Below are 24,354 nucleotides of genomic sequence, written 5' to 3'. Positions count from 1 at the left end.
CGGAGTATTGTTTACAAGTGTTTGCATTCACAGCCATTCTTCATGCCGGCTAAACACTGTGTTTCATGCGGTGCAGTTGTGCGTTTTGGGGTGTTTTTATCTATTTATCTTCGTCTCTAACACTGTTTTTCTCTCATTTTATATAGATGGAGTATAATAGTGTACATCTTTGGACTCCTGTCAGTAGAATTTCTCTTCCCATAACTCATGTTTAGGACTTACAATGCAAGTTTTCACTGGAACGTGATCAACAATCAGTTTACACCAGGTCCCCAATTACTGCTTCGTGAACAATTAGGGATGGGGTGAACAATTACTGCTTTGTGAACAATTACTGCTGGGGGTGAACAATTACTGCTGGGGGTGAACAATTACTGCTGGGGGTGAACAATTACTGCTTTGTGAACAATTACTGCTGGGGGTGAACAATTACTGCTTTGTGAACAATTACTGCTTTGTGAACAATTACTGCTGGGGGTGAACAATTACTGCTGGGGGTGAACAATTACTGCTGGGGGTGAACAATTACTGCTGGGGGTGAACAATTACTGCTGGGGGTGAACAATTACTGCTGGGGGTGAACAATTACTGCTGGGGGTGAACAATTAGGGATGGGTATGAAGATGGACCATTCCTTTGTTCGCTCCTGACCGAAATCACACTCTTTGTTACTGTCGCTTTTCTCTCTCTTTCTCTTTCTCCATCTCTAAACATGTGACATAGTTCATCTGTGAGTGATGGTGTAAGCTACATAGGGTGATGAGTAGTATACTTTTAATACGATGAACAAGTCACATGTTATCAAAGGCTCAAAGTCTGGACATTTGGTGTTATCAAAAGCTCTAAGTTATGACATTTGGTGTTATCAAAAGCTCTCAGTTTGGACATTTGGTGTTATTAAAAGCTCCAAGTCTGGACTCTTGGTGTTATCAAAAGCTCCAAGTCTGGACTCTTGGTGTTATCAAAAGCTCCAAGTCTGGACACTTGGTGTTATCGAGGCCTGAGTATGACCCCTGAACGTTCTTAATGTGTACGAATGAGGATGCACATACGTTCTGTATTCCATACCGGAATAGGAATACATATCCTAGCGGCATATACATACATGTATACACCGGCATATACATACATGTATACACCGGCATATACATACATATCCAATCTTCAAGGACTGAGGAGATATTTAAGGTTGACATCATTCCCAGGCGAGTCCTAGTTCTTCCATTCCTGCTTGAGTGCATAGTAGCACATCTCTAGCAGGGTTTGAACTACGGCCTTGTTTCCTGCACATTCACCGTCTTCTGGTAAATGTAAATTTGAATGACGTTTGACGCTCTTGTATCCCAGTTCAGAATACAGCTTGTTGTATTCTGGGAGTGTGGCGAAGCACACTGATGGTAGTTTGGTGGCATTAAGAACTACTCTCCTGACAATGGGTCGTGTCAGCTTTCTTAAAAACATTTATATCTCACTGTTCTGGCTCCCCGTTCTCAGTTTTTTTTCCTACCACAGACGTGGCCACACATTTACAATGCTAACCAGAATATATACATTTTCTTCTGCCCTCTGATCCATCGTTAGTGAGAGGATCAACCGGGCTGTGATTCATAGGCCAGGATGCGAGCACACCTGCGTCCTAACAGTCTGGTTGAACAGAACACCAACCGGGAGACCTGGTCAGAGACCGGGCCGCGGGGCTGTTGATTCTCGGAACCAAAGACAGGTAAGAGAACATCCAAAGCCTAATCTTGCCCAGGTTGCTACTCATAACAGCTTTCTCAGAGATACCTATTTACTGCTAGGTGCACAGATGCATTAGGCGAAAGAAAACCTGCCAGAACGTCTCCGTCATGAAACGAGAATCGAACTTTATTTCAGGACCTTCTTCCCTGAACATTGTAAGGTTTTTGTTGTTTTTAAGATTCGCTACTTGGAACAAAAAGTTCCAAGCAGCACGGGCTATGGTGAACCCGTAGCGATCTTCCTGTGAAAACGGTTCATTTCTATATAAAAACTCTCGTGCGGAAGCCACACGTTACATTAAGAGATTTACATTACATAATTCTGAGCCATTCCCAGAGTGTGTGCTCCAGGCTGTGGAATCTTTTTAACTTTTTACATCCTCTAATTCTCAACATTTTAGAGTGGGCTCGCTCTAGCCAGAACGACACGACCAACACGTTATTGATGTCTGCTGCCTCCCAGCGTGTGTACAAGTGTCTGGTACCTAGCACTCAGACAAGGTAAACAAGTCTTACTCACAAGGTTGAGGTAAGACTTCCAAGTCTTTAAGGTCCACCTCCAAGACTTGGTCTAGCTTAGCGGTGGTCCAATTCCACACATCATCACTTACACACACAGGGGGGACCTGACGGCTGAGTGGACAGCGTTCGGGATTCGTAGTTTCGAGGTTCCGGGTTCGATCCCTGGTGGAGGCGGAGATAAATGGACAAAAAGTTTCTTTTATCCTGATGTGCCTGTTCACCTAGCAGTAAATAGGTACCTGGGAGTTAGCTGATTCGGACTGCTTCCTCTGTGTGTGTGTGTGTGTGTGTGTGTGTGTGTGTGTGTGTGTGTGTGTGTGTGTGTGTGTGTGTGTGTGTGTGTGTTTGTGTTAAAAAAATCAGTTGATTGATTGACAGTTGAGAGGCGGGCCCAAAGAGCCGGAGCTGTTCCTATCCAGCTGATCTTATTTATCTGTGTGTGTAGGGCTTGAACTTCAGATCCTGGGCCCCACCTTTCAAGCTATCACACTCACTGGCTTCTTCATTCTCTTACCACATTTGCTCTCTATTGAAATATGGGAGAAGTTTTCTCGTGTCATTGTTTACATCTGTGTTCTCTCGTTTTGAAGTGGTGTTAAAAATACAATCTTTCCTTCTTTACGATTAACTTGTATGTCGTGATCAGATCTCCTCTTGTTCGTCTCCATTCCTAAGATGAATAGCTAAGTTTTCTTACCTAATCCCCCAGTAATTCTTATCTCTGATACACCTGTGTTCACTTCCAGGAGTGTGACTATGGAACTATTGAACTCCGTTCCATAATCGCCTATGGAACTCCTTTCCATAATAATTTTTTCCCCCCCATACGTGTTTAAGCTTCGCCTTGGAGGTTCTTCTCGTTTAGTTATGATTTATATCACTTATCCTATTCTCATTTACCCATTTATATTCTTCAATCAATAACCGCTATATTTCACCATGTAAATTAAGTCCCTAGAAATTTTGAAATGAAGATACACTTACCTTACAAGGCTCCTTGCCATAGTATAATTTCCCCCCCCTGTTAAAACTTAAAAAGATCCAAGATGGTGCGAACGCGAACCAAATTTCTTATTTCCCTGGCAAAATGCGGCTTCCTCAGGATCGCCAAGGCGGTGCGAGGGGGAAATATTGCAGTGAAGAATTTCCGTGAGCACGCTACATTAACTGGAGTTAACGTTTCGCCCGTGTTGGCCAACTGAGCAAAAACCTACAGGCGAGACCAGTCGGAATTATTGAGTATCCCTATCTTTTCTTTTTTCTTTTTTTCAGCGGGGCCACGGGCTCACCATAGCCCGTGCTGCTTGGAACTTTTTGTTCCAAGCAGCGAATCTTTAACAACAATAACCCTCTTAACGATGACCAAACGTGTGGATAATGCTAAACAGGTTGGAAGTTTTTATGTTTTTTTTTAACATTATTGAACTACTGCAGTATTGATATTTTTAGCATTACTACAGCTGCAGATACTTTTAATCCTCTTGTTCATTTAATCCGGATTTAATCCTGTTGTTTAACTACTATTAATGCAGAAACTACTATATGAGTATTATTATTACTACTAGTAATATTACTCTTAGAAATATCTTTATTGATTTATCAGCTAGTGATAAAAACAAATTCACAAGGGCCGTGATGAGGGTTCGAACTTTCGCCCGGGATGATCCCAGACGCTGCCTTAGTCGACTAGGCCGCGACATGGTCAAAAGAATTGCAACCGAGAATAGTGGAATTCCCGGTTGCAATTCTTTTGACTATGTCAATGCCTAGTCGACTAAGGCAGCGTCTGGGATCATCCCGGGCGTAAGTTCGAACCCTCATCACGGCCCTTGTGGATTGGTTCATTTGATGCATCACGCTATTGTGATTTCTGTGTGTACAGCTAATGATAACATTCAAGGAAAGCTCATTTTCAAACGTTTGTGAAGAATATAAAATAATGACTTACAAAGCACATATTAAACAAATAATATGAAACTCAAATAATATATATATATATATATATATATATATATATATATATATATATATATATATATATATATATATATATATATATATATATATATATGTCGTACCTAGTAGCCAGAACTCACTTCTCAGCCTACTATTCAAGGCCCGATTTGCCTAATAAGCCAAGTTTTCCTGAATTATTATATTTACTATAATTTTTTTCTTATGAAATGATAAAGCAACCCGTTTCTCTATGTATGAGGTCAATTTTTTTTTATTGGAGTTAAAATTAACGAAGATATATGACCGAACCTAACCAACCCTACCTAACCTAACCTAACCTATATTTATAGGTAAGGTTAGGTTAGGTAGCCAAAAAAAGCTAGGTTAGGTTAGGTTAGGTAGGTTAGGTAGACGAAAAAACATTAATTCATGAAAACTTGGCTTATTAGGCAAATCGGGCCTTGAATAGTAGGCTGAGAAGTGCGTTCTGGCTATTAGGTACGACATATATATATATATATTATGACCGAAAAAGTAAGATTAATAATTCTAACACTAATTTTCTCAATCTTTCGTACATTTCTTTTCACTGTTGGAGGAAATTCAAAAATCAATTCTCCAAAATTCATTTTTATTTCTAGTCTGACGCGACACGAGCGCGTTTCGTAAAACTTATTACATTTTCAAAGACTTTAGTTTACAAATACACAACTGAATAGAACTTACGCATCTCCGATTTTGTTTATATCTACATTTGAGTGAGGTGGATGGGGTGAGGTGGCATTAATAGGGTATTAATTTCATCCTCGTACAAGAGGAGTGTTGTTAACGCATATGTCGACCGTGCTCTAAGCCACAGCTCAGAATGGAAGACTGTTGACGAAGAACTCTGTAGGGTAAGGCAGGTCCTAGTCAACAACGGCTTCTCCAATGGTTTCGTCGAAGACATCATAAGAAGGAAAGTGAAACGCAATGCAACCTCTGAAGAGACAACTAACACAACACCTATACCCCCTATTAGACTATTTTACAGGAACTTCTTTTCCACAGCTCATAAAACAGAGGAAAGGGTCCTGAAAGATATTGTTAATAGAAACGTTATCCCTACAGACAAAAATCAGAGGATACAACTGACAATTTACTATAAAACCAGAAAAACGGCCAGCCTACTCATGAGAAACTCTCCAGACACAAAGCAGAACGCTTTAAAAGAGACCAACGTCGTCTATGCCTTCAAATGCCCACTTGGGGACTGTAAGCTCCAAAAAACCCAGTATATAGGCAAGACAACAACATCTCTTTCTAGGCGTTTAACGATGCATAAACAACAGGGCTCCATTAAGGAACATATAATCTCTTCCCACAACCAAACCATCGCCAGAGAAATCCTAGTAAACAACACAGAAATCATTGATAGATACAGCGATAGCAGGCGGCTTGACGTTTGCGAGGCACTACACATTAAGAAGTCAACACCAGCAATCAACAGCCAATTAATGCACAACTATATTCTACCCACCTCAAGACTCCGCTCCAATATAGAAGCATCAAGAAATATGGACCAATAGGCTTTCTACAATCACTTCCATTTCAATACCCATTGTTTCGTGTTTTGTCTTGTGTTGATGAAATTAATACCCTATTAATGCCACCTCACCCCATCCACCTCACTCAAATGTAGATATAAACAAAATCGGAGATGCGTAAGTTCTATTCAGTTGTGTATTTGTAAACTAAAGTCTTTGAAAATGTAATAAGTTTTACGAAACGCGCTCGTGTCGCGTCAGACTAGAAATAAAAATGAATTTTGGAGAATTGATTTTTGAATTACCTCCAACAGTGAAAAGAAATGTACGAAAGATTGAGAAAATTCGTGTTAGAATTATTAATCTTACTTTTTCTGTCATATTTAATAATATATGTCTACAGGAAAGACTGCTACCAAAATATACTAATATATATATATATATATATATATATATATATATATATATATATATATATATATATATATATATATATATATATAAATATATATATATATACATATATATATATATATATATATATATATATATATATATATATATATATATATATATATATATATATATATATATATATATTACACAGTTACACAGAGCCACACAGTTATAATTAAATAATTATTTATATTTGAGAAAACGTCTTTGATTGACTTGTATATCCAAATTTATTTCTTTGATGTCGTTCACAGCTTGGACGAGAACAACCTGAAGATAGGTCGTTATGAAATGATAGATAAACCAACCAACTAAAAACGTCAAATTTTCGACGTTTTGGTCCCTCCAAACGTACAAATAACGAAGTACTATAAACAGCAGCTACGCACAGCAATCAACGACAACGGGTTTGTAAGTTTCTGAGTATGTTAACACGTTGTATTTTGAACGTTGTGTATACAGAGGAAGATGTAAGACTGAACATAAACCTCGTGTTCCACGTAAGACTGGTCGGTGGTCTGAACACCCAGGCTGTTAGATACAGCTGTTCGCATGGTTCTGACGTATCAATCACAGCCTGGTTGATCAGGTTATTATTATTAACATAATTTATTGACAAAATTAATTACAATTTTGCCTAATCTGAGGATTTTGATAGTCTTGTTGTTCAGGTATCCTTTGGAGGTCTTCATCTAGTTTCCCCGCGGAACACCGTAAGAGGTCCTTTGATCATGCCTCTTATGAACACTCAGTCTTGAGAAGTGGGTGTACCAAACTAGGTGTGGTACACCTAGTGTACCACACGTGGTACATGTGCCATGTGGTACACCTAGTGTACCACATGGCACTCTGAGTACCGGGAGTGTACTCGTGGTGCATTGAGTGATATGAGTAGAGTGGAATGGCTTATACTCATGATACAATGAGTGGAGATTGAGTGAAAAGGGAAGGGAACTATCAGGGGAAAGCGCCAAACCGTCACGACTATATAGCACTGGGAAAGGGGGGGGGGTCAGGATAAGGTATTGGGATGGGACGAAGGGGGGAAGGAATGGTGCCCAACCACTTGGACGGTCGGGGATTGAACGCCGAACTGCATGAAGCGAGACCGTCGCTCTACCGTCCAGCCTGAGTGTATTATTTTGATAAATATTTACTTTCATAAAAAAATCAATTTATTTCTATATGTGCCTAGCAGGATGGTACACCACGCAATATTATTAAGAATCTGCACGTTAACAATAAAAGTTAGCATTTTAAACAGAGAAAAAAGTTACAATAACGAAGGTTTAAGTAACGCCAACCACCACAGATGACACGAAATGTGTGGCGACGTTTCGGTCCGATCAGGACCATTTATTAAGTCCATGACAAGCCAAAACATCGAATTTTTCCTTTCGTTCCATAAATGTGAGTTGCGTTATAATTAGTTTAAGTTTCAAATCTCCATAATGATAATTTCTAAAGATATATTAGAGGAGAACCACCAGGGTAAAATTATTACACAAAAGTTGGGAAGACAGCCACCAGAGGGCCTCCCTCTGTGAATTTTAATAGGATTCACTATGTAATAGACGTAAGTATTTAAGTTTTAAGTGTGTATGTGTGTGTACTCGCCTTGGTGTGGTGGGTGAGGTGGAGCTTCTGCTCTTGTGGTCCCGCCTCTCAACTGTCAATCAACTAGAGTACAGATGCCTGAGCCTATTGGACGTTATCATATCTACAGTTGAAACTGTGTATGAAGTCTGCCTCCACCACATCACTGCCTATTACACTCCATTTTCTAACTACTTCGACGGTAAAAAAAATTTTCTAACGTTCCTGTGGCTCATTTGGGTACTAAGTTTCCACCTGTGTCCCCTTTTTCGTCTATATCCTTGCTAAATAGTTTGTCTTTATCTTCCTTGTCAATTCCTCTTAGACATTATAGGTGGTAATCATGTCTCCCCTTAACTCTTCTATCTTCCAGTGACGTTATCTATAATTCCAGTAGTCTTTCTTCGTAGGTTATACCTCTCAGCTCGGGAACTAGCCTGGTGACAAACCTCTGAACTCTTTCTAACTTTGTTTTGTGTTTGACTAGATATAGAATCCACGCTGGAGCTGCATACACCAGGATTGGTCTGGCATATGTGGTATAGAAGGTTCTGAAGGATTCTTTACTCAAGTTTCTAAAGGCATTTCATATGATTCCCGAAAGATTTCCTCACCCAATTGATACCATAATTTTAAAAGAATAAAAATTAGCTGTAGAATGTATTACACTTATTATAAATTTACACAATGTTTCGAACCTACATGGTTCATTCTCAAGTGAAGAGACAGGAAGGGACCTATCTGTTTTATCCGATAGGCCCTCTTCTGTCCATAATTCCGAGAGATCCTCTCATGTCTCCTCCCTTGAGAATAAACCATGTAGGTTCGAAACATTGTGTAAATTTATAATAAGTGTAACATATTCGACAGTTAATGTACATTCTTTTAGCCAACCTCAAACAAATATGACATTTGGAGAAATGGAGAAGAAGACGACGACCAGAGGCAGAAGAGCAGAGTGAAATTTCTCGATCTGACAATTAACTGACAATTTTGCCATCTGAAGAAACTTCTCCCTTCACCAAGAATTTTTTTTAATGACTATACCCCTCAACATGGACAGCACAGCCGTCATGTGTCATCATCTGGACTCTATGTGAGTGTCACCTGATTGATTCCTTTCTTTATTTACAAAGAAAGATCCAGATCTCCGACCCAGATCCGGATCTCGGAGCTGTCATATTTTTTGTGTAAGATTTTAAATCCAAATTGTGTGCAGGTGAAATGAAAATGAATCGTTTCTATATTTTCCCTTTAAAAACATTATTCAAATTATACAACCGAGTATAATTGAAATACGAGAAGTTGATTAAAATTAAATTATCAACTCTTTCAGTGAGAAATAACACCCAATGATTCATTTATGCTCCGCCTTAAAAATATTTTCAAATTCTGGTAATTCAATAATCAGACCTTTTCAGTCAAGAGAAATGCCCCACTAATAAGCACGTTATATCAACACTATTTCAGACCACAAACTTGAAATTAAGTTTTGGATGCTTAAAGTTTAAATTTAAGGGACACATTGCCACTTGCCCTAATGGCCGAGAAAGCTTAAACTCACATAGTAAGCACTTTCAATTAAAGGCAATCTCACTCCTTGTCCTGTTAGCTTAATCCAAGTATAAACAGTATACACACACACAGATAGGTATAACCCGCTTCTCGGGGTATATACACGCTGTGAGTATATTTTAGTCTTGGACTATGTTCAGGACTAAGGTATACGTGCTGGTTGGCCAGTTAGTGATGGCCTTAATAACCCTAATAATTAAGGGTTATTAAACTATCTGAAGGATAGTTTAAGGTTGCTGGTTCAACATTTCTAACTGAAGCTCGTATCATAACAACATGTCTGGTAACAATTCAGACATATCTGATAATTCAGACATGTCTGATAACAATTCAGACATGTCTGGTAACAATTCAGATATGACATATAACAATTCAGATATGTTTGATAACAATTCAGACTTAGTGCTGCAGAGTGAGTGAAGGGCCCGACAGGGTACACCTGGGCCAGGACTCGTGAAAATGCACAAGAGTCATACGAAACCCGTGCATCTTTCATCAATTATGATAGCTTTGTTTTACATTTAATAAAGAGTTTAAGAGTTCAGAAACACTACGAAGTTGTGTACATATACAACAATTGCATTCGTTGCCATAGAGCAACGAATGTAGTTGTTACCTATGTTAAATATATGATATCATCGCAGTCACAAATAGTAATATCATGACTCCTCATTCGTCATTGCTAAGATGGAATATTATCACATACATTGCTATTCATTTTATGCCATTGTTACCGACCTAAACACTGCATTATTTACGTGGCATGTGATCCATAATTGTAGCTTCCGGAATGTTTGTGTTCGTTCCTATGGAAACGAGCATTAATATTGATCACCAAGACATGCTTGCCAAGAATGTCTCTAAGTCCTCAACTGTAACGATGCGGGGTCACACAATACCGGACTTCTCGTTAAGCGGATTTTCAAGTTATACGAATTACATTGGACCAGTCCAGAGGCCGAATTACACACACACACACACACAAGGTCATACGGTTGGGCAACATGAGCAGTATAATATAGGCTTCTTACATACACACATTCAAATGATAATAGTGAAAATGTGAGTCCCCGTAGACTCGCAGGTTGAATAACTTTTAGCCTATCGGGATCCATGTCTATGGAGCTCGTCTGAGGGGGTCTCAGAACGCTGGTACGGTTTCAAACCTGCTCAAAAGATTTTCTCATAGACTCATGTTAAGTTAGTATGACTATGCAGCACATGGAATGGGTATGAGGACAAGAACGGGGATATGAGGACAAGTAGATAGAATATGAGGACAAACAGCTGGCAAATGAGGACAAGGAGCTGGGATATTAGGACGGAGAGAAGGGAAATTGACTGAGCACTTGGGACCTTGCGGGATTGAACGGCGACTTCCTGTCATATCTCTCACTGCATTTTGTTTTATCTGTATTTCGCAGGGGTTCGATAATCCTGAGCCTAGTTCAGGGCTAAATTATATTCTGTGTATATTCACCGATAAATGGTACACCTGTAGGTATATATATATATATATATATATATATATATATATATATATATATATATCCACCGGTACTGTATAGATTTTGTTTGGGTAATGTTTTTGTAGGATAGCTTTAATACAGCAAGTCAGGTCATGAATGATAACCTCAAGAAAGGATTTGTTTGAATAGACGATGTTGAAAAACAATTAAAAATGTTTTTCCGGTCAAATAAAGTTAAAAAATCCGGTCAAATAAAACTGGATATGTTTCACGGTTATCAAGAGGAAAAGTTAAGACATGTTATAACTTATAACACTTATATACTTAATGTTTAAGCAGTTTATATTACGATAGTTAAGAGTGGAGTTACTTACACCAGTAATTTTAACAGAGGATGAGCTGCTCTATTTTTGAAGAGATAATATATATATGTGTAACGAATCCCTAACAACTTGATGGAACAATGAGAAGATATTGGAGTCGTAGAATGGGATCGAACCTGCATCCCTGGACTTGCCAGGCACGTGCACTACCGACTGAACCACGATGAGCTCAAAAGTATCTAATACTGAGATACTTTTTAGCTCATCATGGTTCAAGTTAGTACTCAGAGTGTCTGTGGGAGTTCAGATATGCAGGTTGCCGCCCGGGAATCGAACCCTAGATCCCAGAATATGAGTCGAGAACGAATCCAACTGTACTACAACAAAACAAAGTATTAACTCATCGCCTGCAAAGTAATTAACAATGAGAATTATGGTATTTTAGGTAAATTAATGACAAGCAACATTAGGAGAGTCCACAATAAATTAAGCTATACATGTTAGTAATTAAACTTGCATTTATATAATAAACAACTAATAAACTTAAATAATAAAAAAACTTTCCTCATCTAAAATATTTTTTCAGTTTGAAAAAAAAAAAATGTCAAGACCTCAAGCTCACTCAATTTCCCCTGAATAAAAACATAAACGAATCACTCGTATGATACAGTGATGCAAAACAGAATAATATACATTTATATAAATTCCTGCCCTATGTATTATTAATTAAGACCTTGTGTGTAATTCCTGCAGGGGTGAATGCAGGCAGACAGACAGACAGACAGCAGCAGACAACCCTCTAACAGTTAGCGTTAATTAGTATGTTGGTTTATCACAAGACATACACACACCACCTTAATTACTCTCAGTATTGCTGTCTGTCTGTCTGTCTGTCTGTCTGTCTGTCTGTCTGTCTGTCTGTCTGTCTGTCTGTCTGTCTGTCTGTCTGTCATCCCTCTGGCCAGATCCAATAGCGTCTTGCACTCCGCTGTGGCGCCTCCACTCGATTACTACAACGCAGCATGTTCAGGGTGCTCGAACAGAAAGGTTACCCACAGACGACGTTCGAAAAAAACAATGCAATCCGTGGATGGTGTTTGAAAAGAAACGCAACTCACAGAAGGTAGTCGAACAAAAGGGCAACCCACAGAGGGTGTTCCAAAAGAAACACCTTGAATCCACAGAGGGTGTTCGAATTGAAATACAACCCACTGAGGGTGTTCGAATTGGAACACAACGCATTTTTAAAAGGATAACAATGTATGTTAATAAGTAAATTACCAAAAATGAATAACTTGTTGGTCGTTATGACGTATATACATCCAAGTCCACCAGTACCTTGACCTCAGTCCACCAGGACTTATTTCACCAAATACAATGCTCAATCCACCTTTACTATGCTCAGTTTACCAGTACTATGACTTATTCCACATAATACAATGCTCAGTCCATCTTTTCTATACTCAGTTCACCAGTACTCGGACTTATTCCACATAATACAATGCTCAGTCCACCTTTTCTATACTCAGTCTACCAGTACTATGACCAAATACAATGCTCAGTCCACCTTTTCTATACTCAGTCCACCAGTATTATGCCTCAGTCAACAGTAACTGTTAAGTAAACATTATTGTTGTTCCACAGGCCCTCAGTTTCCCTCGAGGTTTCAGAATTAATCCCCCTATTCATGCATTATTTTATTACTAAGATTAATGCCTAAAGATATAACAATATCTGCTTAAAAATCCACCATTTATTTTAATTGTCACGTATAAAAAATTAAACTTGTTTTCTAATCTATATAAATGAAATAATGTTTCCCAGAAAAGTATCTATAATGTGTCACAGAATAAGATGTTCTATGCCTCCAGGATAACAATAAAAGTAGCATCTGTTGTGGTCCTGTAACAATTAGAGTAGCATCAAGACGATAATACTTGACATAGAACGCTTAGACGACAAGTTTGTCAACCCCGACGTCTGATTGGTCAAGATTGTCTTGAGTCAGCAACATAATTAAGATCCAATAAGAATAGGTGTCAGGTATCAACCAGGTAAAACATTTTGGACAATAATTGATAGGATCTGAATGTTAAATTAAGATTACCATAAATTAGTAACCGATACAAAATATAATTAATATTATTTACCACTCGAAAAAAATGGATATATCTCATTTTTAACAGCACAAAACCAACTAACAATTAAATCAATATGCTTCTCTAACCTTAATAGACAAACGGTATCAAACACTATGATAAAAACTTCCTTTAACACAGAAATCACAATAGCGTGATGCATCAAATGAACAAATCCACAAGGGCCGTGGCGAGGATTCGAACCTACGTGTTCTTATACCATGTCGTAGCTCAGTCGATTAAGGCAGCGTCTGGGATGCTCTCAGACGTAGGTTCGAATCCTCGTCACGGCCCTTGTGAATTTGTTCATAAAACCTTCCTGTTTGCTTAATCAAAGTAAATAGTATCCGGTGCCCAAATTTCTACTACTACCTCACCTAGAGAAGGAATTGGATCCCCCCTCCATCTTCGGATGAAATTTCCGAAGCAATTGCGCAAACTGAATGTTGCCGGGAACAAATGGTGAACGCTTAGACATGTTCATTTATACGATGGCATACTCACTCTACCAGATAAGAAGAACGTCTGTTGTGTTCTTTAACGGCCTGGTTGGGTGTGGTTCTAGCTTAGGGTGGTTCTTCATAAGGATTTTCATGTTGTTTTGAAACCTTAGGAGAATTTCCTGCCCTCCTAACCTACCAGAGGACCCTTAACTTACTATTTTGGAAAGAAATTATCAATTATTTTTCATTGTCAAATTACAGCTTTTTTTTTTTGCCGTAGCGCATACGAGCGAAAAAGAGAGGACAAAAGAGAGGATCATTTGTAAGAGGACAAAATATTCCGCGTTTTCTATGCATGGGTAGGGTAAGGTTAGGTAAATTGAGGGGGGTTCTTACGTTACTGATTCGGTTAATACGTTGTATTTTATTTGTTGTGTCAAATCAAGAGACTGGACGGTTCTCAGATATTGACAACCGCACAGCTGAAAGGAACCAATAAAACATTTTACGTCATAAAATTTGCTTACAAAATAAATTTTTTTAACTACAAAAATTATGTATCCTTTTGTGAAGTATAATTTAAGCATATCACTTGTGACGATAATCTCCTTCAAGAGATTGAGCCTGCTCTTCCCTCCATAATTACGTCGTCGAAATTATATAAAACGACTATGGAAGACATGTCCAACAACGACAACAACACCAGCAAGGCTTGCCAGGGTGAGCAAAACGTATGCAGCCAGCCACCTGTTCGGACTCAAACCACCAAACTACATGTTGATCGCTACCGGCTCCGCTGATTGGTCGCCGGTCTGGCTGCACCTGCACTCGCCCCCCCCCATACTACTTGATGTCTGGGGTCGCCACGACCTCAGACCTCAGAATGTTCAGTGCTTTCGTAGTTATCACTCCTCCCAGCTAGACGTTAGCGTGTACTGAGAGAGGTGATAGCTTAAAGCCAATATTCCAGCACCTCCCATTTAATTTTGTGTTGCACTTCTTGTTATTTTGCCTTAACGTAACTTTTCATTGTGTCATTTAAGTATTCTTATTATTTTGATTGATTGATTTTATTATAAGAATTTGTTTGTCCATTTTTTCATGTTTTGATTAATTAACGTAATTAAAATTTCATTGTTAAAATTTACTTGTGTTTTGTGTGTCTTCTCCTTACCTTACCACAGACGAAGTTCCAGTTTTTTCTTTTTTTTTATAACTATGTGACGAGGCCATACCCCTAGCCTTAAACAGCCGAACACCAACGCGTTACCGTCACACACTATATTTATAATGCACAATGAAATGCCAGTACGGTGATGTAGCAATGAGAAAATCAGTAGGAGCCGTGATGGGGGTTCGACCCCGGGTACCAAGCTCACTTGGTACTCCAAGTGAGCCACAAAAGTATATATATATATATATATATATATATATATATATATATATATATATATATATATATATATATATATATATATATATATATATATATATATATATAATTTACTTTATATAAGGAAATTTATATATTTAAACGAAACACATTTAGCAAGAATGGCATAACGGGAATTATACAAGTATTCTCCCTGCATAAATTTACCTCCAAACACAAGACATTATTAACCCAATCGCCAGACACAGAGGCGACTACCACAGATTAACAAGGTATAATTAACATCGCCAGACGCAGGTGCGCCAACGTATATATACGTCTCGCGACCTTTATTAAGAACTTACGGGCTCACCATAGCCCGTGCTACATGGACACTTCGTCCTGAGTAGCTAAATCTGAAACAACAACTTTATTAAGAAACATATTTCTCCTTTCAACTAATCCTGCTTCCTTCCAGTGAACCGGCCAGCGTTCCCAGACAAAGGAACATCACCAGGGTTGATCATGCTACTTAATTAAGTGGCATGATCAACCCTTCTTCACCCTCATCACAAAGGTACAAGAAAGGGGGTAGCCTGTTCACTACAGCACCTGGGGCTCAGAGAGAGCTTCTTTACCGCCTGCTCGTGAGAAAAGGACGTGGGAATTCCTCACCTGTGCCCTTAGTATTTAAACAAACACCACAACTCACTGAACATTCACGACTAAAAATCCCATTCAATCCAGAAAAAAATCAACCACTTACGGGCTATTCACGCCCATGCCACCTCTTGAGTGGCTTAATTTTCATCAATCAATCAACCACTGAACAAGCAGCTGTATCATACATATTAATTTACAGCGGTTCACCTGTATAGTTTGGTTGGCTGTACACAGACAGATGTAATTGTATTCACCCGGCCAGGTGATAAATTTACATGATGCATTTTTTAAAACGCCGCCAATTAAGGTCAAAACCTGTACATAATTAAAGAACACGTGTACAAATGTGTGTACGTAAAAGTTTCTGAAACACCTGTTGGTCGGTCGATGATATTTCGTGTCTCTCTCTTCAGATTATCATTGTCCATTTTTCTCAAAATGCAATTTTTTAAGGAACTCCTTTAATAAGCTTTCACAACAGTCTTTTGAGGATAAAAGAGAGAGATCAGAAGCCACTGGGTAGTTCCCGGCCTTCTCAAACATTTGTTTGGCAATAAAACAATCCAATTTTGTACCTTCTTTCCTCTAATAATCCAATTTTAATATAACCTTCATGCCACTTTTATTAATTAGTTCAGCTTTGGTATCTTCCACGATATTCTCAGTTCTTGTGTCTTTTGTAATACTCTCAGCTCTGCTGTTTCCAGCAATACTCCCAGCTCTCCTGTCTTCAATAATACTCTCAGCTCTGCTGTCTTCAATAATACTCACAGCTCTCCTGTTTCCAGCAATACTCCCAGCTCTCCTGTCTTCAATAATACTCTCAGCTCTCCTGTCTTCAATAATACTCTCAGCTCTCCTGTCTTCAATAATACACTCAGCTCTCCTGTCTTCAATAATACTCTCAGCTCTCCTGTTTCCAGCAATACTCCCAGCTCTCCTGTCTTCAATAATACTCTCAGCTCTCCTGTCTTCAATAATACACTCAGCTCTCCTGTCTTCAATAATACTCTCAGCTCTCCTGTTTCCAGCAATACTCCCAGCTCTCCTGTCTTCAATAATACTCTCAGCTCTCCTGTCTTCAATAATACTCTCAGCTCTCCTGTCTTCAATAATACACTCAGCTCTCCTGTCTTCAATAATACTCTCAGCTCTCCTGTTTCCAGCAATACTCCCAGCTCTCCTGTCTTCAATAATACTCTCAGCTCTCCTGTCTTCAATAATACTCCCAGCTCTCCTGTCTTCAATAATACTCCCAGCTCTCCTGTCTTCAGTAATACTCTCAGCTCTCCTGTCTTCAATAATACTCTCAGCTCTCCTGTCTTCAGTGTACCATCATAGTTTCAGTGAGTTTACCTGAAGGTTGTAATACTATGTTGTTTACACACAATAATCATCAGCAGTTGTGGGGTTAATTAACGTTGTTCAGCCAATTCCAGCGTCCAGATGAGCGACCAGCCAGCGACCAGACGCACGCTTAGAGGATCGACCAGGCCAGCGACCAGACCAGCGACCTAATGGCCTGATGGAGACGCCTGCATAATGTTGTTCCCGGTGTAACTACGTTTGTTTTCACGGGGACGAGTTTCAAGTTACGTTTAACCCATTAGTGAAGTTTTGGGACTCTAGATAAAGAATATACAATACTAAGAATATTCTGCTGCAAGTTACTTAAGTATCAATTTAGTCATATAGATTTATATATATATAGATTTATATATATATATATATATATATATATATATATATATATATATATATATATATATATATATATATATAAAATTTTGTGAGGGTACCACCTCTGGTGCCAATGTGGGGACCCATAGCCTCGGAGAAGAAAATAAAAAGTATTCAGAGGAGACCTTGTGGTTTCTCACTGAACACTAATATTATCTTCTCCTACCACCCCCATTCTTTTGTATGTACACATATATATTTACTTTATTTGAACTTTGTTACAAAAAAGGAGTTACATATGGGTTACAAAGATGGTTGTCATAGGTTGTCGAGTTCCTCCAGCTCCTCAGATGGCGGGCAGGAACCCTGGATGCAGTGCGCATTTCCCCTCTGTATCGCCACACTAAGGCGCTGGAAAAGAAAGCTTGCAGCTCTCGGGTCCCTTGTTGTTTCAATATATATATATATATATATATATATATATATATATATATATATATATATATATATATATATATATATATATATATACTATATATATATATATAGTTTTTATTATTATAAAACTATACAGTTTGCTTCATTCGTAATAACATGTGAGCAGTGCAGTGCTGTGCAGCATGACTACATATTCTACATAGTCATATGTAGTCATACTACATATGACATGTCATATGTACTCATACTACATATGACTACATGTCATATGTAGTCATACTACATATGACTACATGTCAAATGTAGTCATACTACATATGACTACATGTCATATGTAGTCATACTACATATGACTACATATCACTCGGATCTGTACCATTGTCATTCCACTACCCATCAAGAATTTAACCGAGAACAGAAATTGCAAAATGATTAGTTTGAATTTGTCACAATATGACTCCATGATAGATTAACTTATATCAAGAATTTTTTTTAATGCATGGATATCATTTTGTATTTAATGTGCTCATTGCATGCAATACAAATTCTCAAGACAAATCTCCCTTTGTACTCAATCTAGTTGTGCTTGCGGGGGTTGGGCTCCAGCTCTTTGGTCCCGACACGTGTGACTGCGATTGATGGCTGGAGGATATGACGGTCTCCGGCGATCACACAGTCGTCTCAAGTTCGTGACACTGTCTTAACCTATTATAGGTATAGGCTAAGTAATAATTGTAATTACGAAGCAATAAGATGCTTATCTTAACATACTAAGAAGGTTAGGTAAGGTCGGTGTTTTCTATGAAGCTTTTCAAGGTAAACTAAAATATTCACAATAAATTAGTATGTCACATATGCACGTATTTAATAAGTCAATATTGACTATAAGAAAGTGCGAGAACGGGTTGCTTAAACACGTCTTGGTCAAGTCTAACTGTAACTGTCCTGTTACTCACTGTAACAATGCCCAGTTTGTAACACGTCACACAAAAATACATCCTGCAACACCAGCTGTATGATGACAACATTCCCAGAAGCAACGCTGCAGCATTGATCCAACTAATTGCCAGGGCTTCGTATTATTAATCCAGACTCCATCAAGCATAAGACTACAGCTGTAGTCTCCGTGTTGAAGAGCAGTTTGGCGAGACATTGATTTTGTTGCATGGATCCACTTCCATGCAACACTTACTGTCACTGGTCTGCCTCCTTGTCAGTGTTCCAAGCAGCACTTGCAACACTTTTCCCCAGCTTCTTGAATAAAGAACAACACTTTTTTTTATGCAAACCTGACCCACTTTTTACACTTAGATGTAGCACTGACCAACACTTTATTGCTTCCTTGCTTCATGACGTTGACACTTACACGAAAGTGTAAACGCTTGTAAGTGCTATATATAAGTGGACTTGTCGGTATTATATTGTAACACTGACACTTTACACCTACATTTAACACCTACAAGTAACACCGACACTTTACACCTACAAGCAACACTGACCAACACTTTTCCGCCTCTCGAGAGTAACAATGAGATCTCCAAAAAGTTTTTTTCTCTGCAACAAAATGCGTGTAAATAGATTTTCTCTCTCTGCAGTTTAAGTAAATTAATTGTCCTCTAACTGAGCTGGTGGGCGGTTTACTGAGCATCATTCCCAGGACGAGACAGAGAATGAGACACAGAGAGAAAGACGAAGACAGAGAGAAAGAGAGAGACAGAGGAATCATAAAGGTTTTCACCAAAGGCACCCCCCGCCTCCAATTAGATTTACCAGTTCGTACCTTAGTTTTGTACACTCCAGAAGCATTAAAACTATATTCGTAACAATGATCAAAGGACATTCGTAATGTGTTGTAATATTGAATTAATTTGCCGTGTTTTTTTACAATATAATTTAATGAAAACTTAAATATAATTAGAAACCGTAATGTGGTAATATACACACAGAGATCACACTAACGTGATGCATCAAATGAACAAATCCACAAGGGCCGTGACGAGGATTCGAACCTGCGTCCAGGAGCTCAGTCGATTAAGGCAGTGTCTGGGATGCTCCCGGACGCAGGTTCGAATCCTCGTCACGGACCTTGTGGATTTGTTTGTGGCAATATACTCTCCCTCACACACACACACACACACACACACACACACACACACACACACACACACTAATGAGTATCGACTCCCGAAGGCTGGGTGGATGGCCCAGTTAGTGACGCTTTTAGTTAGGTTAAACCACAGCTGTAAGGCCATAGAGTGAACGGGCTCCACGTGTCTAGCTCACCACCAAACATCCTGGGCTCGATCTCCGGCAGGAACAGACACGGTTGGGCACAGTTCCTTTCGCCTAGATACTCACCTAGCAGTAAACAGATTCTCAGAGGGTAGGAAAATAGGTTGTATCCCATACAATGGGTTGCATGGGAGTTATACATAACAATACAGGAGTTATCACACAATACAGGAGTTATCTCACAATACAAGAGTTATAACACTTGGGTGATTGGGTGATTAGCAAGCGCGCCAATCCGTTCGTGGTAGCCAATCAATCTGTCCTCTCAATTAATACGTCATTATACAACGTTATGGTAACCACCGTACCAATTACAGCGTGCTAAGAAAGGTAAAGAAACTCACTTAAAACATTTTCTATACCTCTCTAGGTTAGATTAGGTGGGTTAATTGGGTTTAAGTTAGCACTTCGTATTTTGACCGTTGTGGCAAATCAAGAGAATTGACTGAGTTAATATGAGTAGGTGACTATATGCTATCTGCCTCATACAACTGTTTCTGCCTCGTCCCGGAATCGAACTCGGGCCCTTGGGACAACGAACAAGAGCAATGACCAACTGATAACATACTATGAGCAACTACTCATAACTAACTCATCATTTCAAGGATTTCCTCAAATGTATGAGCAAGATCTTACTGAGCAATACTGACCTCAGTGTCCAAGTCCCTTTCAAACTCGACACAGTACAAGCATTTCTCAACCGTGGAGGCATTTGTTGGTCCACAGATCAGAGAGACAAGTTTCTCAGGGCCGGACGACTCACCAATGGGAAGCCTTCGTTGGAATGTGTTCTCAAGTTCTCAAAGTTTCTCTCCATCTACTTGAACCCGTCGTCACAGCAACGAACTTGCAGGTCGGCGTTCGATCCCCTTTCGGAACAAAGAGGTTCGAACACCGTTTCTCTCCTCCTTCGTTCTCAAATACCAGCTCCTGTACTGTCTAGACGATTGATTGATGAAGATTAAGCCATCCAAGAGGTGGCACGGGCATGAATAACCCGTAAAGCCTGGCCTGATGAAGCTCTATAGACTGGTCTATAAGTAGTCTTCACAAGGAAAGTTTCCAGTTTCATAGAACTACACTTGTAGTGTCTGAGGTGATGCATTAGCGAGTAGTCTCGCTGTAACAAGATTACAGTGGTGTGTAGGAGGTAAGTAATAGCGAGAGGTCTCGTTTAATTGTTGTTGTTATAGATTCAGCTACTCGGAACAGGTTCCAAGTAGCACGGGCTATGGTGAGCCCATAACTTACCTGGCACAGGAGCGGGGCAAGTAGCACGGGCTATGGTGAGCCCATAACTTACCTGGCACAGGAGCGGGGCAAGTAGCACGGGCTATGGTGAGCCCGTAGTGGACTTACCTGGCACGGGAGTGGTGCCTCTCGTTGAAACAGGACTACAGCTATATAGTCATATAGTCAGTAGTCTCGCCTGGTGAGAGAACGGCAGCTCACACCTGAAACAAAACACAAGCCCACACAGGAGGCTAGGTTTGTCTGCATAGCATCAACATTAGCAACTGTAGCCAACATAAGCAGTGATTTAAGTGTCTCGTTCAACACCAGTTGGACTCGTACACCTTTAGTCTGGCTCGTACACCTTTAGTCTGGCTCGTACACCTTTAGTCTGGCTCGTACACCTTTAGTCTGGCTCGTACACCTTTAGTCTGGCACGTATGCCTTTAGTCTGGCTCGTACACCATGAGTCTGGCTCGTACATCTTTAGTCTGGCTCGTACACCATGAGTCTGGCTCGTACACCATGAGTCTGGCTTGTACACCATGAGTCTGGCTCGTACACCATGAATCTGGCTCGTACACCATGAATCTGGCTCGTACGCCATGAGTCTGACTCGTACACCATGAGTCTGACTCATGGTGTGGCTCGGAAAACACAAATGTGGCTCGGACTACTTATAGCGGCTCGTATTAAACTAATCTAGGACTACCAGATTATCGCTAAGACTACCCGGTTGCGGATAGGATTGTCTGTGGATAGTCCTCTAGCCTGTGGAGGACTAGATCACCAGGCTGTGACTCATACGTCAGGCTGCGAGCAGCCGCGTCCAACAGCCTGGTTATCAGTCCAGCAACCATGAGGCCTGGTCGACGACCGGGCCGCGGAGACGCTAAGCCCCGGAAGCACCTCAAGGTAACCTCAAGGTAGCCTGTGGAGGGACTGGACTATCTCTAGCCTGTGGAGGGACAAATGATGTAGTAAATTCCAAAAACTTCAGAAATGAATGTGATTTTAACCAATATTATACGAGTCTAAGCCTCGATGGACGACCCATAAAGTTCAACTTTTCTTTGAGTAGGGAAAAAAAGTCCTCGGGGGAGGGAAAAAGGCCTTGGGGAAAAAAAGATGTTCTAAATCTAAAATTGAAAGTTTCTGAACAGGAGGAACGAAGTGCAATCTGTCACTTGGCGAAAGTTACGGTGAAAAATGGGACGTTGAAAGTTAGGGAAAGAAATTACAGGATTTACAATCTTAAATTTTCCTATCCTCAATATTTTGTCTTTATATTTTGAACGTCTTATGAGTTCCCAGCTCAGATTTTGTAAGTCCTTATATTGCTACTGGATCTAGTTGAATTTGGTATTGATATTAAGTGTTTTTTTGCAATGTTCTAGTTGGTAAAATGCTTTATCGTTGCAATGAGTTGGCAGGCAAAAACTATCGCAGCATGAGGTGATACGCCATCTCCTTCAATCCTCATTCTTCATAAACGTCCCATTGAGGACCAAGCCAGACCAGAAGATGAGGAGACGACGAAGTTTCGGACCGTCCTGGACCGTTATCAAGTCTATTGTGGTCCAGGACGGACCGAAACGTCGTCGTCTCCTTATCTTCTGGTGTGTGGATCAGTCTTCAAGCCTTCGGACACGTTATTGTGACTCGTAGTATGCTGCTGCTACTAGTCTTGTCGTGTCTGACTGCTGCTACTAGCCTTGCCGTGTCTGGATGCTGCTACTAGCCTTGCCGTGTCTAGCTGCTGCTACTAGCCTTGCCGTGTCTAGCTGCTACTGCTAGCCTTGTCGTGTCTGGCTGCTACTACTAGTCTTGCCCTATTTAACTGCTGCTACTAGCCTTGTCGTGTCTGGCTGCTACTACTAGTCTTGCCGTGTCTGGCTGCTGCTACTAGTCTTGCCGTGTCTGACTGCTGCTACTAGTCTTGCCGTGTCTAGCTGCTGCTACTAGCCTTGCCCTATTTAACTGCTGCTACTAGCCTTGTCGTGTCTGGCTGCTACTACTAGTCTTGCCGTGACTGACTGCTGCTACTAGCCTTGTCGTGTGTCACAGCGCGGACCCAGGGACGTAATGAGAAGATGGGGGGACACAGAACACAGCCGTTAACAGCGGAGCGTGCAGCATTAGCAAGTCTCCTGCTTGCGACGGCCTTACTGGCGTCAGCCACTAGCGGCCAGCAGCCCTCACCGCATAGTAATGGCCAACAAACAGGGCAGGAAACATCGACACAGCACCACAATGACCCTCATCTTGTGAACACATGTCACCTCGCCTACTGTATCACCTCACTTAGCGTGATACACGTGGACACATGGACGATTCTTCCAAGCATGCAGCTGTAGCTGGGAATGTGAGGTAGCATACATTTACACATGTTTGTTCAACACCTGTGTGTATGTGTGTGTGTGTGCTGGGCCAATAGGAAGAGGAGTAATGGTAAACATACCTTGAACATGGTGGATATTACTCATATCGGTGAAATGGTTGATAAGATGGACAAAATGTACGTTTCCAAGTTGGAATTGTTCATTTGGCACAATCTCTTATTTGTTCAGATGGAATAAATTGAGACTGTGTGTGTGTGTGTGTGTGTGTGTGTGTGCGTGTGTGTGTGTGTGTGTGTGTGTGTGTGTGTGTGTGTGTGTGTGTGTGTGTGTGTGTGTGACTGAATAATAATAATACAAGAACATAAAGCCTGTTTTATGTACTTCTGACGACTCCATAGTTGCAGCTTCCTGTAGCTAGCATGTTCGTCAACTGTTTCTTCTGAGTCTTAACTTTGGCGACTTCAGCTCCGCCTGCTGCTGCCTCGAAGTATGTCAGCAACTGGTAAAGAAACTCTTACACATTCTTCCGTTCTATTTCCTTCCTATCGTCCCCCTTCATCCTTCTCTCAGTCTCCCTTCTATCCTTTT

At 40.1% G+C, this 24,354-nt stretch overlaps 2 protein-coding genes across 2 annotated transcripts in view; both read right to left on the bottom strand.

Annotated features, from left to right (window-relative positions):
* LOC138349855 (uncharacterized) overlaps positions 1 to 24,354 on the bottom strand; it is a 242,317-nt gene that overhangs the window by 103,867 nt on the left and 114,096 nt on the right. The gene's annotated exons all lie outside the window — the stretch shown is intronic.
* LOC138366750 (calponin homology domain-containing protein DDB_G0272472-like) lies at positions 16,367 to 23,910 on the bottom strand. The gene is made up of 2 exons (XM_069328027.1): positions 23,886 to 23,910; positions 16,367 to 17,103 (listed from the first exon to the last, which is right to left on the bottom strand). Exons 1-2 carry the CDS (start codon positions 23,908 to 23,910, stop codon positions 16,367 to 16,369), a joined length of 762 nt encoding a protein of 253 aa, XP_069184128.1.

This window comes from Procambarus clarkii, chromosome 20 (assembly GCF_040958095.1).
Source record: "Procambarus clarkii isolate CNS0578487 chromosome 20, FALCON_Pclarkii_2.0, whole genome shotgun sequence".
Classification (NCBI taxonomy): domain Eukaryota; kingdom Metazoa; phylum Arthropoda; class Malacostraca; order Decapoda; family Cambaridae; genus Procambarus; species Procambarus clarkii.
The sequence above is the reverse complement of the archived record's forward strand: the minus strand, read 5'-3'. Positions and strand labels throughout refer to the sequence as shown.

What these genes read in the sequence shown, in the direction of transcription:
- LOC138366750 (XM_069328027.1), bottom strand. Translation starts at nt 23,910, where the DNA reads ATGAGTAATATCCACCATGTTCAAG. An exon ending in TAATATCCACCATGTTCAAG is followed by an intron (nt 17,104 to 23,885) that starts GTATGTTTACCA and finishes GGTACACTGAAG; the next exon opens with ACAGGAGAGCTGAGAGTATT.